The sequence below is a fragment of the Oncorhynchus keta genome, chromosome 11 (genome assembly GCF_023373465.1).
Source record: "Oncorhynchus keta strain PuntledgeMale-10-30-2019 chromosome 11, Oket_V2, whole genome shotgun sequence".
Taxonomy (NCBI): domain Eukaryota; kingdom Metazoa; phylum Chordata; class Actinopteri; order Salmoniformes; family Salmonidae; genus Oncorhynchus; species Oncorhynchus keta.
The window spans coordinates 12,038,431-12,057,857 of record NC_068431.1 but is presented as its reverse complement, the minus strand read 5'-3'; the positions used below and the strand labels follow the sequence as shown (position 1 = coordinate 12,057,857).

The window sequence follows — 19,427 nt, the reverse complement described above, 5'->3', positions numbered from 1 at the left end:
AAGAACCAGTCTGGATGTAACATGGGACTTGTAATGAGAAGAACCAGTCTGGATGTAACATGGGACTTGTAATGAGAAGAACCAGTCTGGATGTAACATGGGACTTGTAATGAGAAGAACCAGTCTGGATGTAACATGTCCAGAACCAGTCATCTGGATGTCTCTTTCATTTTAATGGGATTCTGTATTCCCTTGGAATTAATTATATACGTGTGAACTGGTCACAAATCAGTCATAAAATAAAAGGTAATAGAATCCTCTGTGGTGAATAGATGGACTGGTTAAGCACTCAGGACATGAGCTGTGATGTCCAGCTGAGCTGCATCCTTTCTATGACGGGCCGACAGCAGGCGGAGCAGCATTTCTAGATCAGTATGTGTAATTAACCCTTAACCCCCCCCATCTTGTGTCATGTACCCTAGAAACCAAATGGTGGAGCATTGAAAACAACAGGACAGAGACTTTCTGATCAGGTCACAACTTGCTTTATTTTCATTTCAAACCTATGGGATGTACAGTGAGAAACTACTCCAGACTTTGCTACATATCAACTACCAAACATCACAATAGTTCAAAAAGCGTTTTTTTTTTTGACAAGATAAAAAAAAAAGAAAGAAAATGGTAACAGAACAAAACTCTGCAGAGAAGCTCATCTACAAATGGTTCTAAACATTACAGGAACCAGAGTTTTGGCAAAGACAGCGATATACACAATGTTTCCCATCATCACCACGTCTTGTGTATTTATCCTTAGCAATAGACCCACATATTCATGTTGTGTACAGTGGCTGGACTGTCTGCTAAAGCGAAATGTAACTGGCAATAAAGGTCGCTCTTTTCCCACGAAAAATAGTTAAACTGTCATGAAACCTAGCTACAACCATGCACACACATGAACTAGCATGAATGCACTGGGCTTTATAGAGCTTGGCTCAAGAAGGGAAGTAGGACATACAGGACAGTACATTAAAGAGTGTTCCGATATCAAACCGTCATGATAGAGAATACTTAGCTAGCTTTGCTCAGATAATTGAGGACATCTACTGTATATTGGTGTTGAAGTTTAACTTCCATAGACGTACAAATAGGTACTAATTTGGGAAAACCCTTTCTATAAGAATGTATTACAGTATGAGTATGAACCAAAATGCAATGGATATGCCTGGACTTGAATCAGAGTTTATCATAACATGACTTTGATTACACAGAGTCATGACACTACAGGGGAACGAGCGGATGGACACATCAGATGGACACATCTGATGGACACATCAAATGGACACATCAGATGGACACAGCAGATGGACACATCAGATGGACACAGCAGATGGACACATCAGATGGACACAGCAGATGGACACATCAGATGGACACATCAAATGGACACATCAAATGGACACATCAAATGGACACATCAGATGGACACAGCAGATGGACACATCAGATGGACACATCAAATGGACACATCAAATGGACACATCAGATGGACACATCAGATGGACACATCAAATGGACACATCAGATGGACACAGCAGATGGACACATCAAATGGACACATCAGATGGACACATCAAATGGACACATCAAATGGACACAGCAGATGGACACATCAAATGGACACATCAAATGGACACATCAGATGGACACATCAAATGGACACATCAGATGGACACAGCAGATGGACACATCAGATGGACACATCAAATGGACACATCAGATGGACACATCAAATGGACACATCAAATGGACACAGCAGATGGACACATCAGATGGACACATCAAATGGACACAACAGATGGACACATCAGATGGACACATCAGATGGACACATCAGATGGACACAGCAGATGGACACATCAGATGGACACATCAGATGGACACATCAAATGGACACAGCAGATGGACACATCAGATGGACACAGCAGATGGACACATCAGATGGACACAGCAGATGGACACAGCAGATGGACACATCAAATGGACACAGCAGATGGACACATCAGATGGACACATCAGATGGACACATCAGATGGACACATCAAATGGACACAGCAGATGGACACATCAGATGTACACAGCAGATGGACACAGCAGATGGACACAGCAGATGGACACAGCAGATGGACACATCAGATGGACACAGCAGATGGACACATCAAATGGACACATCAAATGGACACATCTGAAAAATGACTTTTGACTCACTCAGTTAGTAGCAGCTCAGAAAAGCATATACTCTGAATGGATTTCAACTTTGACTCGAGACTTTGTACAAACAGTTGTTTGATATCAAATACAAAATACCAATAACAAGTAAAAAAAATAATTAGTGATGATAAATAATGAATAAATAAAGAAAGAAAACAGACAGAAGGGAGGAGAGGCAGAGATTGTGGTGCTGGGTTGATGGGCTGGGGCGGGCAGGTGGGCGTGACAGTACTCTGAGCCTAGCGAGACACTGGAGAACGACAGACACTCCCTGTTAAAAGCTTGTCATGGAGACGGGCAGAAGAGGTGGGGTTGGTGGGAGGGTTGGGCAGGCATACTCAGTGCCCGTCTGTGTTGGGCGGCTTGGCGTCGTGCGGGGCAGCGCCTGCAGGGAGCCAGGGAGAGACGGAGCGGGAGGTGGTCTGCTTGGCCATGCTGTAGTGGCTGATCACCGTATAGAAGCGCCCTCGGGAGTTGGCATCCTGAGCTGTGTAGTAGGCCTCCAGAGAGGCAGGGATGCATCGCTTATGCTGCAGGGGGAGAGAGAGAGAGCAAGAGAGCAAGAGAGCGAGAGAGCGAGAGAGAGCGCGAGAGAGAGAGCGCAAGAGAGAGAGCGAGAGAGAGAGCGAGAGAGAGAGTGAGCGAGAGAGAGCGAGAGAGAGAGAAAGAGAAAGAGAGAGAGAGCGAGAGAGCGAGAGAGAGAGCGAGAGGGAGAGAGAGAGAGAGAGAGCGAGAGAGAGAGAGAGAGAGAGAGAGAGAGAGAGAGAGAGAGAGAGAGAGAGAGAGAGAGAGAGAGAGAGAGAGAGAGAGAGGGTTCAAGAACATACTCTCCTCACAGTACAGACTGCTGCACAACACTAAGGGCTTTTTCTGGTGAAGAGGTTCTTTTTTTTCTCTGAAGAGTGCAGCGGCTGTGTCTAAAAGTAGATTTGCTTCAGCTAACATGTTGTCCACAGCAATAACCTCCAAAGGTGACTGTTCAGATGACTAGCCAGTGTAGTTTTCCATTTTTGTTACAAACAGCACTCTATTCCCTATGCAGTACACTACTTTTGACCAGAGCCCGTTGGGAATAGGGTTCCATTTGCGACACACATATGACCCCACATAAGGCAGGGCCCACTCACCTTGTATATGAATCCGTCTGGGCAGCTGTGTTCGTACGTGAAGGCCTTGTACACCACCAGGAAAACTATGCAGGCCAAAAAGGCCAAGGCCAGGACTATCAGAATCGTGACCTGGGAATAAAAGATGACAAATACTCCGGTCAATTTTATAGCTGCCGGCAATGTCAGGTCTCTTGTCAAAGCGAAGGTCTTGAAACAAGGTTTGACACCATGAATTGTGTTCAAAAGAGCACTCGACAACTAACAACCAAAATAACCTCCATCACAATACATTTTTAACCATCACTTGTCTGGTGACAAGGTGAGAGAAAACAAGTGAATATGCATTAGGATTTGACGAAACCAGTATCACAAGATTGTTTCCATGACAACAATTAAAACATTCTAAATCTAACCCTTAACCTTATTCTAAACCTAACCCTAACCCTTATTCTAAACCTAACCCTAACCCTTATTCTAAACCTAAACCTAACCCTTAACCTTATTCTAAACCTAACCCTTAACCTTATTCTAAACCTAACCCTAACCCTTATTCTAAACCTAAACCTAACCCTTAACCTTATTCTAAACCTAACCCTTAACCTTATTCTAAACCTAACCCTAACCCTAACCCTTATTCTAAACCTAACCCTTAATCTTATTCTAAACCTAACCCTTAATCTTATTCTAAACCTAACCCTAATACGTATCTAAACCTAACCCTAACAATTATTCTAAACCTAAGTTTAGCAAGCAGTTACTTTACAACAGATAGTTTGTTGATAGTCCGGATTGTTCTACTGACACTATCTAAATAAAGTATGATCAAATATTGTGTGCTATAGTTTGGAAGAGAAATGCACATGACTCTGGATGACAACATAATGATGTTTGTTTCCAACAGTAGGGCTGTTTTCCTAAAGAAGTTAAATCATAAGTTTTAAGTTTTGTTTCCTTGCCACAATACTAACGAGTATTGTGATACTTGTATCGTCCCGACATGTTAATAACTCATCATCATTAGCTCTAGAAGTTTCCATCTGAGTAGTGAGGTAGAGGGAGAAAGCTCAGAGTGTGTTCATTGGCTACCAGATTAAACTCAGTCGAGACAAACAGATTTAATAAAAAACCTTCACTAATTCAATTTTTCACAATTTAGCACCCATATTGGTCACAAAATGCAGTTGATGCAGACAGAGAATGAGTGAAATGGAGAAGTGTGAAAATGTTTTGAGCAGCGCTAATTTATAATTTATCACAAACCACATCCCTAAAAAACACATAATTCAATAAATAAGAACACATTACTTTCAATAGTGATTCAAATAAGTACATCTGTACGTCTTGATGTGTAAATGTTGTGTTTAAAATGTGTATTTCCCTGGTAGACGAGACAGTTTTATAGTGAGAGATTAACATATAAAAGACCAATGCTCTCCCTGTTCCTCCTGAATCTATGATTGGGTGCTTTGTAGATAGAGGACAGCTGAGAGAAGTAAGAATGGTATTGTCAAGTGAAGACTCTGAAGAGGAGTGAAAGGACATGTGCACACGCCAACACTCTACATTAGGTGGTGGTACAGTAAAGCTCTGATTTTACCACAGTGTAAAATCAGGTGACTGAAGTGCTATCTTCATCTTCAGTTTCACAATTCATCCTATTGCGCCATAAAACAATTTCCCTGTTTCCAATGGCCTCCCTTCGTACTGGCCACCACACCATCTCGGCAGGATGCTAGGCTAGGGTAATTATAGCTGAGTGCTGATTAGCAGAGATCCGGATGATTTGTACAGAGGCTAAATGACAGTTGACTTCTGTGTTAATGTCAGGACACATGCTTGGATCTGTCTGACGTTTTGTTCAATTACATTCGCTTATCACAAACCCGAAACATGATGAAATGGCTGCTTAAAAAGGGCTTTTAGGCTCCCAAATAATTTAAACACATCTACTGTAGCTATCTACTATTTTACGTTTTGATTTTAAAGCATAATTAGTCATTCAAAACTCAGTCTTGCTAAATCAATGCAATAACAAAAGTCATGTTTTCTCTCTGTCTGGCAGCTGTCCAAATGACAGAAACACATTATTATTTATTATATGGAATATCAGTTGATAGCTTTTAACCTGACAGAAAAATGTGGTTCACATTAATATTAATGATTAGCTTCTTTATAATCTCAATGAATCCTGAACCTCACCAGGATGTGAAATAACACCATGACACAAATTGTGCTTTTTCTCCCCAATTTCGTAGTATCCAATCTTGTCTCATCGCTACAACTCCCGTACGGACTCGGGAGAGACGAAGGTCGAAAGTCATGCGTCCTCCGAAACACAACCCAACCAAGCCGCACTGTTTCTTAATTAACACAGCGTGCATCCAACCCGGAAGTCAGCCGCACCAATGTGTCGGAGGAAACACTGTGCACCTGGCAACCTTGGTTAGCGCGCACTGCGCCCAGCCCGCCACAGGAGTCGCTGGTGCGCGATGAGACAAGGATATCCCTACCGGCCTAACCCTCCCTAACCCGGACGACGCTAGGCCAATTGTGCGTCGCCCCATGGGCCTCCCAGTCGCGGCCGGCTGCGACAGAGCCTGGGCGCGAACCCAGAGTCTCTGGTGGCATAGCTGGCGCTGCCATGCAGTGCCCTTAACCACTGCACCACCTGGGGGGCGCATTGGACATTCTTGATCTATATCTACATATTACCTTTACTATTATTATACTACATTATTACATTAGGATATTTTCATTACTGGTGGCCAGCATTTGTTTCATCATGTTAAAGATTCAGCTCAAACCTATTTCAAATTTGAGATGAGTTAAATTTGCGATGAATTTGATTTGATGATAATACTAATCTCACAGCTAGCATCCTATATTTAGTGTGGCCTCACAGCACCAGGTCGCACCAATAACATGGTTGGCCTTCTAGTCAGAACACTACAGTAATGGAACCCTACTATTGAACAGTCTGAATCATACACCGTAGCCTCGTATCGTCCAACTATAGGTGAGGATACGTTTGCCCATTTCCAACACATCAAATGTCCTGACTCCAGTAATACAACATACACATCTGCCATATGTGTTCTCCCCGTTGGCTTAGTTGTGAATGGAATGACCTCTATTTTCCCTTGCCTTGACGATAATGGGGACTAAACTGGGGTGCACCGGCAGATCCGCCATGATCCAATTCCCATTTGACTGGTTGTTTTCATCTGTATTTTGATTAAATATAGACTGCTTCATTTTGAAAGGTTTTGCTGACTAGCTGTATTTGTCCTTGTGCCAGCTGGCATACATGTCAACCTTTCCCTAAAGCACCTGACTCAATAAGGACAGGGACGGACGTCAGCAAACGAGGTCAAATCTGCCCCAAATATGGCAGCTATAGTCTTAGTGCAGACAGGCAGACAGACAGACAGATAGGCAGACAGAGACAGACAGAAAGACAGATAGGCAGACAGAGACAGACAGAAAGACAGATAGGCAGACAGAGACAGACAGACAGACAGACAGACAGACAGACAGACAGACAGACAGACAGACAGACAGACAGACAGACAGACAGACAGACAGACAGACAGACAGGCAAACAGGCAAACAGGCAGACAGACAGAGACAAAACAGACAGGCAGACAGACAGACAGAGACAAAACAGACAGGCAGACAAAGTTGATGTTTCTGCTGCTGCTGCTGTTTGTGTTGTTGTTGGCGGCGTCGTAATCTGGCATCACTATAATCCACATAGACGGAGGCCCATAATCCCTAGGAAGCAGCAGGATTTATTCACTGGCTAAACATCCCTGGAGTGCACGGTGGGTGTGTTACTGTGCTACTGTAGCAGTACAGTCAGAGTGGCTGTGGTACAGTACAGAATGAGTGGCTGTGGTACAGTACAGTCAGAGTGGCTGTGGTACAGTACAGTCAGAGTGGCTGTGGTACAGTACAGACAGAGTGGCTGTGGTACAGTACAGACAGTGTGGCTGTGGTAGAGTACAGTCAGAGTGGCTGTGGTACAGTACAGTCAGAGTGGCTGTGGTACAGTATAGACAGAGTGGCTGTGGTACAGTACAGTCAGAGTGGCTGTGGTACAGTACAGTCAGAGTGGCTGTGGTACAGTACAGACAGAGTGGCTGTGGTACAGTACAGACAGAGTGGCTGTGGTACAGTACAGACAGTGTGGCTGTGGTACAGTACAGACAGTGTGGCTGTGGTAGAGTACAGTCAGAGTGGCTGTGGTACAGTACAGTCAGAGTGGCTGTGGTACAGTATAGTCAGAGTGGCTGTGGTACAGTACAGTCAGAGTGGCTGTGGTACAGTACAGTCAGAGTGGCTGTGGTACAGTACAGTCAGAGTGGCTGTGGTACAGTACAGTCAGAGTGGCTGTGGTACAGTACAGACAGAGTGGCTGTGGTACAGTACAGACAGAGTGGCTGTGGTACAGTACAGACAGAGTGGCTGTGGTACAGTACAGTCAGAGTGGCTGTGGTACAGTACAGTCAGAGTGGCTGTGGTACAGTACAGACAGAGTGGCTGTGGTACAGTACAGACAGAGTGGCTGTGGTACAGTACAGACAGAGTGGCTGTGGTACAGTACAGACAGAGTGGCTGTGGTACAGTACAGTCAGAGTGGCTGTGGTACAGTACAGTCAGAGTGGCTGTGGTACAGTACAGACAGAGTGGCTGTGGTACAGTACAGTCAGAGTGGCTGTGGTACAGTACAGTCAGAGTGGCTGTGGTACAGTACAGACAGAGTGGCTGTGGTACAGTACACACAGAGTGGCTGTGGTACAGTACAGACAGAGTGGCTGTGGTACAGTACAGACAGAGTGGCTGTGGTACAGTACAGACAGAGTGGCTGTGGTACAGTACATACAGAGTGGCTGTGGCACAGTACAGACAGTGTGGCTGTGGTACAGTACAGACAGAGTGGCTGTGGCACAGTACAGACAGTGTGGCTGTGGTACAGTACAGACAGAGTGGCTGTGGTACAGTACAGACAGAGTGGCTGTGGTACAGTACAGACAGAGTGGCTGTGGTACAGTACAGACAGAGTGGCTGTGGTACAGTACAGACAGAGTGGCTGTGGTACAGTACAGACAGAGTGGCTGTGGTACAGTACATACAGAGTGGCTGTGGTACAGTACAGACAGAGTGGCTGTGGTACAGTACAGTCAGAGTGGCTGTGGTACAGTACATACAGAGTGGCTGTGGCACAGTACAGACAGTGTGGCTGTGGTACAGTACAGACAGAGTGGCTGTGGTACAGTACAGACAGAGTGGCTGTGGTACAGTACAGTCAGAGTGGCTGTGGTACATCATTCCTTTTCTCTATCACCCCTAATCTCCTCTCCCCCACACGTTGTTCAGCTGAGTCTGTTGTGGCTCCGTGTAATAGGTTTCTGTTCAAATCTCAATTTACTGTTCTGAATATGGGGAAAATTTCAACACGTGGCTGCTATGTTTCTGCCATTTGTCTCCCTCAGGCATAGGTTTTTTCTATATATGTGTCAGTTTGATCTTTTATTTTCTTCCGAACTCTTGCCCTATCTTGTAATTCCAGTCTCCTTGCCTTATGCTGTTAGAATGCAACCTTCGCCCACTCTCACAGCAAGAGTTTGAATACAGTATGTGAGCGCAAAAACTCTTACTGTCGCTCCAGAGGGAGAAATCAAGAGGCAGAGAGAGAGAGAGAGAGATAGAGGCAGAGAGAGGCAGAGAGAGAGAGAGGGGAAGAGAGAGAGAGCTAGAGAGGCAGAGAGATAGCTATAGAGAGGCAGAGAGAGAGCTAAAGAGAGGCAGAGAGATAGCTAGAGAGAGGCAGAGAGAGTGCTAAAGAGAGACAGAGAGAGAGCTAAAGAGGCAGAGAGAGGCCGAGAGAGAGCTAAAGAGAGGCAGAGAGATAGCTAGAGAGAGGCAGAGAGAGGCCGAGAGAGAGCTAAAGAGAGGCAGAGAGATAGCTAGAGAGAGGCAGAGAGATGGCTAGAGAGAGGCAGAGAGAGAGCTAAAGAGAGACAGAGAGAGAGCTAAAGAGGCAGAGAGAGAGCTAAAGAGAGACAGAGAGAGGCAGAGAGAGAGCTAAAGAGAGACAGAGAGAGGCCGAGAGAGAGCTAAAGAGAGGCAGAGAGATAGCTAGAGAGACAGAGCTAAAGAGGCAGAGGCAGAGAGAGAGCTAAAGAGAGAGGCAGAGATAGCTAAAGAGAGGCAGAGAGAGAGCTAGCGAGGCAGAGAGAGAGCTAAAGAGAGACAGAGAGAGGCAGAGAGAGAGCTAAAGAGAGGCAGAGAGAGATAGTCAGAGAGAGAGCTAGAGAGGCAGAGAGAGATCGAGGCAGAGAGAGAGCTAAAGAGAGACAGAGAGAGGCAGAGAGAGGCAGAGGGAGATAGAGGCAGAGAGAGAGCTAAAGAGAGACAGAGAGAGGCAGAGAGAGAGCTAAAGAGAGGCAGAGAGAGATAGTCAGAGAGAGAGCTAGAGAGGCAGAGAGAGATCGAGGCAGAGAGAGAGCTAAAGAGAGACAGAGAGAGGCAGAGAGAGAGCTAAAGAGAGGCAGAGAGAGAGCTAGATAGAGAGCTAAAGAGAGGCAGAGAGAGAGAGCTAGAGAGGCAGAGAGATAGCTAGAGAGAGGCAGAGAGAGAGCTAAAGAGAGGCAGAGAGATAGCTAGAGAGAGGCAGAGAGAGAGCTAAAGAGAGGCAGAGAGATAGCTAGAGAGAGGCAGAGAGATAGCTAGAGAGAGGCAGAGAGAGAGCTAAAGAGAGGCAGAGAGATAGCTAGAGAGAGGCAGAGAGAGAGCTAAAGAGGCAGAGGCAGAGAGAGAGCTAAAGAGAGAGACAGAGAAAGAGCTAGAGAGGCCGAGAGACAGCTAAAGAGAGGCAGAGAGAGATAGTCAGAGAGAGAGCTAGAGAGGCAGAGAGAGATCGAGGCAGAGAGAGAGCTAAAGAGAGACAGAGAGAGAGCTAAAGAGGCAGAGAGAGAGCTAAAGAGAGACAGAGAGAGGCAGAGAGAGAGCTAAAGAGAGACAGAGAGAGGCCGAGAGAGAGCTAAAGAGAGGCAGAGAGATAGCTAGAGAGACAGAGCTAAAGAGGCAGAGGCAGAGAGAGAGCTAAAGAGAGAGGCAGAGATAGCTAAAGAGAGGCAGAGAGAGAGCTAGCGAGGCAGAGAGAGAGCTAAAGAGAGACAGAGAGAGGCAGAGAGAGAGCTAAAGAGAGGCAGAGAGAGATAGTCAGAGAGAGAGCTAGAGAGGCAGAGAGAGATCGAGGCAGAGAGAGAGCTAAAGAGAGACAGAGAGAGGCAGAGAGAGGCAGAGGGAGATAGAGGCAGAGAGAGAGCTAAAGAGAGACAGAGAGAGGCAGAGAGAGAGCTAAAGAGAGGCAGAGAGAGATAGTCAGAGAGAGAGCTAGAGAGGCAGAGAGAGATCGAGGCAGAGAGAGAGCTAAAGAGAGACAGAGAGAGGCAGAGAGAGAGCTAAAGAGAGGCAGAGAGAGAGCTAGATAGAGAGCTAAAGAGAGGCAGAGAGAGAGAGCTAGAGAGGCAGAGAGATAGCTAGAGAGAGGCAGAGAGAGAGCTAAAGAGAGGCAGAGAGATAGCTAGAGAGAGGCAGAGAGAGAGCTAAAGAGAGGCAGAGAGATAGCTAGAGAGAGGCAGAGAGATAGCTAGAGAGAGGCAGAGAGAGAGCTAAAGAGAGGCAGAGAGATAGCTAGAGAGAGGCAGAGAGAGAGCTAAAGAGGCAGAGGCAGAGAGAGAGCTAAAGAGAGAGACAGAGAAAGAGCTAGAGAGGCCGAGAGAGAGCTAAAGAGAGGCAGAGAGATAGCTAGAGAGACAGAGAGAGAGAGAGCTAAAGAGGCAGAGGCAGAGAGAGAGCTAAAGAGAGAGGCAGAGAGAGAGCTAAAGAGAGGCAGAGAGAGAGCTAGAGAGGCAGAGAGAGAGCTAAAGAGAGACAGAGAGAGGCAGAGAGAGAGAGCTAAAGAGAGGCAGAGAGAGAGCTAGAGAGGCAGAGAGAGAGCTAAAGAGAGACAGAGAGAGAGCTAAAGAGAGGCAGAGAGAGAGCTAGAGAGGCAGAGAGAGAGCTAAAAAGAGAGACAGAGAGAGAGCTAAAGAGGCAGAGAAAGGCAGAGTGAGATAAAGAGGGGCAGAGAGAGACAGAGACAGATAGTCAGAGAGAGCGCTAAAGAGAGGCAGAGAGAGCTAAAGAGAAGCAGAGAGAGGGAGATGGAGACAGTCAAGAGAGAGCTAAAGAGAGGCAGAGAGAGTGTGTTCTTCCTCTAGCACCAGGTGGTGCTGACAGAACAATGAGATAAGTTAAAAGTACATCAGTAGATCTATGATTGAGGAATGAAAGCCTATTGTCTCTGAATCATATTGGAATGCTTAAGCTGCCATTCAATACAGAGCCAAGCACAGAAGGGGAAACTCTGTTCCTCTATTGTAAGATTTTGCTCACAATATGAGGAGGAGGGGGTTCAGTTTTTCTGATAACATGAAGAAGAAAATTGGGCTTTACCTGCCATTTTCACATGACCAGTTAAAATGGAGGGAGCTTTGTAAGACTGAGGGAACTACAACCATCTTTTTCATTGAATGTCTTAGATGTCCCTCTCAAGCCCTTATGAGATGGTTTTAGATGACTGAGCTACATGGCAACCTGAAAGGGGATGCCCACTAGGGTAGAGGCTGAGGAAGGAAAGGAGTGATGCACAGGAGAGGTGGTGCCATGGAGGTAACAATGTCTAGAACAGGGATGGGCAACTTTTATGGGGCCCATAAAAAAAGCTGCAAGGCTGAACCCCATCCTCCTCATAATGTCAGCCAAATATCTTTGGTGCCCCCAGCTTGAGATTTTTAACATTTTAGAGTTAATTTATGCACAATGCTGTCTCGGCGGTCTACGGACGATTCCTTTGACCTCGCGGCTTGTTTTTTGCTCTGACATGCACCATCAACTGTGGGACTTTATAGAGACAGGTGTGTGCCTTTCCAAATCATGTCCAATCAATTGAATTTACCACATGTTGTAGAAACAAAGTTGTAGAAACATCTCAAAGATGATCAAAGGAAACAGGATGATGCTCAATTTCGAGTCTCATAGCAAAGGGTCTGAATACCTATGTAAATAAGGTATTTCAGTTTTTTATGTTTAATAAATTGTAGATTGAGGAAAATAATGTATTTAATACATTTTAGAATAAGGCTGTAACGTAAAAAAAATGTGGAAAAAGTCTACCGAATGCACTGTACAGACAGACAGACAGACAGACAGACAGACAGACAGACAGACAGACAGACAGACAGACAGACAGACAGACAGACAGACAGACAGACAGACAGACAGACAGACAGACAGACAGACAGACAGACAGACAGACAGACAGAACCAGTCAAAAGTTTGGACAAATCTTTATTTTTACTATTTTCTACATTGTAGAATAATAGTGAAGACATCAAAACTATGAAATAACATTCTCTCAACCAGCTTCACCTGGAATGCTTTTCCAACAGTCTTGAAGGAGTTCCCACATATGTTGCTTTTCCTTCACTCTGCTGTCAAACTCATCCCAAACCATCACAATTGGGTTGAGGTCGGGTGATTGTGGAGGCCAGATCATCTGGTGCAGCACTCCTTCACTCTCCTTATTGGTCAAATAGCCCTTACACAGCCTGGAGGTATGTTGGGTCATTGTCCTGTTGAAAAACAAATTATAGTCCCACTAAGCGTAAACCAGATAGGATGGGGTATTACTATAGAATTCTGTGGTAGCCATGCTGGTTAAGTGTGCCTTGAATTCTAAATAAATCACTGGCAGTGTAACCAGCAAAGCACCCCCACACCATCACACCTCCTCCTCCATGCTTCACGGTGGGAACCACACATGCAGAGATCATCCGTTCACCTACAGTACTCTGCGTCTCAAAAACACTGCAGTTGGATCCGAAAATCTTCAATTTGGACTCATCATACCAAAGGACAGATTTCCACCATGTCCATTGCTCATGTTTCTTGGCCCAAGCATGTCTCTTCTTCTTATTAGTGTCCTTTAGTAGTGGTTTCTTTGCAGCAATTCAACCATGAAGGCTTGATTCACCGGGTCTCTTCTGAACAGTTGATGTTGAGATGTGTCTGTTACTTGAACTCTGAAGCATTTGCAGTGGGGCAAAAAAAATATTTAGTCAGCCACCAATTGTTCTCCCACTTAAAAAGATGAGAGAGGCCTTTCATCATAGGTACACTTCAACTATGACAGACAAAATGAGAAAAAAAATCCAGAAAATCACATTGTAGGATTTTTTATGAATTTATGTTCAAATTATGGTGGAAAATAAGTATTTGGTCACCTACAAACAAGCAGGATTTCTGGCTCTCACAGACCTGTAACTTCTTCTTTAAGAAGCTCCTCTGTCCTCCACTCATTACCTGTATTAATGGCACCTGTTTGAACTTGTTATCAGTATAAAAGACACCTGTCCACAACCTCAAACAGTCACACTCCAAACTCCACTATGGCCAAGACCAAAGAGCTGTCAAAGGACACCAGAAACAAAATTGTAGACCTGCAGCAGGCTACAAAGCTCTCCCTCGCCCTCCATTTGGTAAATCTGACCACAATTCTATCCTCCTAATTCCTGCTTACAAGCAAAAATTAAAGCAGGAAGCACCAGTGACTCAGCCTATAAAAACTAGGTCAGATGAATCAGATGCTAAACTACCGGACTGTTTTGCTATCACAGACTGGAACATGTTCCGTGATTCTTCCGATTGCATTGAGGAATACACCACATCAGTCACTGGCTTTATCAATAAGTGCATTGAGGACGTCGTCCCCACAGTGACTGTACGTACATACCCCAACCAGAAGCAATGGATTACAGGCAACATTCGCACTGAGCTAAAGGGTAGAGCTGCCGCTTTCAAGGTGCGGGCTTATAAGAAATCCTGCTATACAGGGCTAAGATCGTACTACACCGGCTCCGACGCTCGTCTTATGTGGCAGGGCTTGAAAGTACTACAGACTACAAAGGGAAGCACAGCAGCGAGTTGCCCAGTGACATGAGCCTCCCAGACGAGCTAAATCACTTCTGTGCTCGCTTCGAGGCAAGCAACACTGAGGCATGCATGAGACTAGCAGCTGTTCAAGATGACTGCGTGATCACGCTCTCCGTAGCCGACATGATTAAGACCTTTAAACAGGTCAACATTCACAAGGCCGTGGGGCCAGACGGACTACCAGGACGTGTGCTCCGGGCATGTGTTGACCAACTGGAAGGTGTCTTCACTGACATTTTCATGTCCCTGATTGAGTATATAATACCAATATGTTTCAAGCAGACCACCATAGTTCCTGTGCCCAAGAACACTAAGGCAACTTGCCTAAATGACAGACCCGTAGCACTCACGTCCTTAACCATGAAGTGCTTTGGCTGGTAATGGCTCACGTCAACACCATTATCCCAGAAACCCTAGACCCACTCCAATTTGCATACCGCCCAAACAGATCCACAGGTGATGCAATCTCTAATGCACTCCACACTGCCCTTTCCCACCTGGACAAAAGGAACACCTACGTGAGAATGCTATTCATTGACTATAGCTCAGCATTCAACACCATAGTACCCTCAAAGCTCATCACTAAGCTAAGGATCCTGGGACTAAATGCCTCCCTCCGCAACTGGATCTTGGACTTTCTGACTGGCTGCTCCCAGGTGGTGAGGGTAGGTAGCAACACATCTGCCACGCTAATCCTTAACACTGGAGCCCCTCAGGGGTGCGTGCTCAGTCCCCTCCTGTACACCCTGTTCACCCACGACTGCGTGGCCAGGTACGACTCCAACACCATCATTAAGTGTGCAGACGAGACAACAGTGGTAGGCCTGATCACCGACAACGACGAGACACCCTATAGGGAGGAGGTCAGAGACCTGGCCGGTGGTGCCAGAATAACAACTTATCCCTCAACGTAACCAAGACTAAGGAGATAATTGTGGATTATATGAAAAGGAGGACCGAGCACGCCCCCATTCTCATCGACGGGGCTGTAATGGAGCAGGTTGATAGCCTCAAGTTCCTTGATGTCCACTTCACCAACAAACTAGAATGGTCCAAACACACCAAGACAGTAGTAAAGAGGCCACGACAAAGCCTATTCCCCCTCGGGAAACCAAAAAGATTTAGCATGGGTCCTCAGATCCTCAAAAGGTTCTACAGTTGCAACATCGAGAGCATCACTGCCTGGTATGGCAATTGCTTGGCCTCCGACCGCAAGGCACTACAGAGGGTAGTGCGTACGGCCCAGTACATCACTGGGGCAAAGCTGCTTGCCATCCAGGACCACTACACCAGGCGGTGTCAGAGGAAGGCCCTAAAAATTTGTCAAATATCCCACCCACCCCAGTCATGGACTGTTTTCTCTACCACCGCATGGCAAGTGGTACCGGTGCGCCAAGTCTAGGACCAAAAGGCTTCTCAACAGCTTTTACCCCCAAGCCATAAGACTCCTGAACAGGTAAACAAATGGCTACCCGGACTATTTGCATTGTCCCGCCACTCCCCAAACCCCTCTTTTATGCTGCTGCTACTCTCTATCATATATGCACAGTCACTTTAACTATACATTCATGTACATGCTACCTCAATTAGCGCAACTAACCGGTGCCCCTGCACATTGGCTACCTGGACTATCTGCATTGTGGTCCCGCCACCCACTACCCCCTCTTTTACGCTGCTGCTACTCTCTGTTTATCATATATGCATAGTCACTTTAACCATACCTACTGTACATGTACATACTACCTCAATTAGCCCGACTAACCGGTGTCTGTATATAGCCTCGCTACTGTTATAGCCTCGCTACTGTTATAGCCTCGCTACTGTATATAGCCTCGCTACTGTATATAGCCTCGCTACTGTTATAGCCTCGCTACTGTATATAGCCTCGCTACTGTATATAGCCTCGCTACTGTATATAGCCTCGCTACGGTATATAGCCTCGCTACTGTATATAGCCCCGCTACTGTTATAGCCTCGCTACTGTATATAGCCTCGCTACTGTTATAGCCTCGCTACTGTATATAGCCTCGCTGCTGTTATAGCCTCGCTACTGTATATAGCCTCGCTACGGTATATAGCCTCGCTACTGTATATAGCCTCGCTACTGTATATAGCCTCGCTACTGTTATAGCCTCGCTACTGTTATAGCCTCGCTACTGTTATAGCCTCGCTACAGTTATAGCCTCGCTACTGTTATAGCCTCGATACTGTATATAGCCCTGCTACTGTATATAGCCTCGCTACTGTTACAGCCTCGCATACTGTATATAGCCTCGCTACTGTTATAGCATCTCTACTGTATATAGACTCGCTACTGTTATAGCCTCGCTACTGTTATAGCCTCGCTACTGTATATAGCCTCGCTACTGTTATAGCCTCGCTACTGTATGTAGCCTCGCTACTGTGTATAGCCTCGCTACTGTATATAGCCTCGCTACTGTTATAGCCTCGCTACTGTATGTAGCCTCGCTACTATTATAGCCTCGCTACTATTATAGCCTCGCTACTGTATATAGCCTTGCTACTGTTATAGCCTCGCTACTGTATATAGCCTCGCTACTATTATAGCCTCGCTACTGTATCAAATCAAATCAAATCAAATTTGATTTGTCACATACACATGGTTAGCAGATGTTAATGCGAGTGTAGCGAAATGCTTGTGCTTCTAGTTCCGACAATGCAGTGATAACCAACAAGTCATCTAACTAACAATTCCAAAACTACTGTCTTATACAAAGTGTAAGGGGATAAAGAATATGTACATAAGGATATATGAATGAGTGATGGTACAGAGCAGCATACAGTAGATGGTATCGAGTACAGTATATACATATGAGATGAGTATGTAGACAAAGTAAACAAAGTGGCATAGTTAAAGTGGCTAGTGATACATGTATTACATAAGGATGCAGTCGATGATGTAGAGTACAGTATATACGTATGCATATGAGATGAATAATGTAGGGTAACATTATATAAGGTAGCATTGTTTAAAGTGGCTAGTGATATATTTACATCATTTCCCATCAATTACCATTATTAAAGTGGCTGGAGTTGGGTCAGTGTCAATGACAGTGTTTTGGCAGCAGCCACTCAATGTTAGTGGTGGCTGTTTAACAGTCTGATGGCCTTGAGATAGAAGCTGTTTTTCAGTCTCTCGGTCCCAGCTTTGATGCACCTGTACTGACCTCGCCTTCTGGATGATAGCGGGGTGAACAGGCAGTGGTTCGGGTGGTTGATGTCCTTGATGATCTTTATGGCCTTCCTGTAACCCTGGGTGGTGTAGGTGTCCTGGAGGGCAGGTAGTTTGCCCCCGGTGATGCGTTGTGCAGACCTCACTACCCTCTGGAGAGCCTTACGGTTGAGGGCGGAGCAGTTGCCATACCAGGTGGTGATACAGCCCGCCAGGATGCTCTCGATTGTGCATCTGTAGAAGTTTGTGAGTACTTTTGGTGACAAGCCGAATTTCTTCAGCCTCCTGAGGTTGAAGAGGCGCTGCTGCGCCTTCTTCACGACGCTGTCAGTGTGAGTGGACCAATTCAGTTTGTCTGTGATGTGTATGCCGAGGAACTTAAAACTTGCTACCCTTTCCACTACTGTTCCATCGATGTGGATAGGGGGGTGTTCCCTCTGCTGTTTCCTGAAGTCCACAATCATCTCCTTAGTTTTGTTGACGTTGACTGTATATAGCCTTGCTACTGTTATAGCCTCACTACTATTATAGTAATTATTGTTATTTCTCACTGTCTTTTTACTATTGTTTTTTTATTTCCTTACGTATCTGTTGTTCACCTAATACCTATTTTTTACTTAAAAATTGCACGGTTGGTTAGGGCCTGTATGTAAGCATTTCAATGTTGTATTCGGTGCACGTGGCAAATAAAATTTGATCTGATTTGACTTATCCATTAGAGAAGGGAAGCAGTGTCATGTTCATTTCTCATTATGTTAATGAGCCCAATTGGGGCAGGTCTCTCAGGAGATAGCACTTCAAGGGTTTGACAGAACACACTGGCACGTCTAATGAAGACAGGTTCACACTTAGAAACTTACACAATCTAGATTTTCATTAAGGATAACACTTGAAAGACTTAGTGACGTTCTATGAATCCCCGCACGCACAGAGACGAGGACCGGATCAGTGCACCGTCATTGTAAATAAGAATTTGTTCTTAACTGACAGCATGGCACTATCTCACACCGAGCGATGGCATTTGTTATACACAATACTGTTATTGCTAACCAATATCACAGATTATTTTGAAATAAACATGAATAGCTTATTGGAAATTCATGACAGGCACATGAAAAAGTTTTTAAAAATTGTGTGCAATACACAATTTTGTATAAAGTGCATTTTAATCACAGATAAAGACAGTAGGTAACTTAAGACAGAAACGATAGGAGGGAGGTTGGCCGGATTGGTCGGTAAGATTGTATAACGCAACCGTCTAGCAACCCAAATGTTGCATGTTCAAATGATGTCACAGACAACTTTAGCATTTTAGCTAATTATCAACTTTGCAACAACGTACTACTTTTTAACTACTCAGTTAGCATGTTAGCTAACCCTAACCTTAACCCTTAACTACTTAGTTATCATGTTACCTAACTCTAACCCCTAAACCGAATCTTAACCTCTAACCCTAACCTTAACCCTTAGCCTAGCTAACGTTAGCCAGCTAGCTAACCTAGCTAACGTTAGCCAGCTAGCTAACCTAGCTAACGTTAGCCACAACAAATTGGAATCCGTGTAATGTACATAAATGCATTATGAAGAACGATAATTGTGTCATTTGTGTCTACTTTCACAATAGGCTGTGATAGTGTGTTGGTTATTAAGAGATCCTGACTTCTACCTAATATATATAATATAATAATATATATTAGGTAGAAGTCAGGATCTCTTAATAACCAACATTAAACACACCACTAACGAGGATAGGCAAACAAGAATCTTTTAATTTTTCTAATGACCTGCATTTTGGATAAAATTGTTGAGGAGAAGAGAAGATATGATATTAATGCTGGGGTGTTGATCTCGGGCTTGGAGGAAATTTACCCGAA

General features: G+C 45.0%; 1 protein-coding gene across 1 annotated transcript in view; it reads right to left on the bottom strand.

Moving 5' to 3' along the window:
- Positions 1-469: 469 nt before the first annotated feature.
- LOC118390678 (neuronal vesicle trafficking-associated protein 2-like) overlaps positions 470-19,427 on the bottom strand; it is a 51,538-nt gene continuing 32,580 nt past the window's right edge. Inside the window, exons 4-5 of the mRNA XM_052529457.1 lie at positions 3,336-3,446; positions 470-2,738 (exon numbers count right to left, since the gene is read on the bottom strand). Coding sequence (XP_052385417.1) covers positions 2,547-2,738; positions 3,336-3,446 — 303 coding nt within the window. The 3' untranslated portion in view covers positions 470-2,546. The remainder of the gene's footprint in view (positions 2,739-3,335; positions 3,447-19,427) is intronic.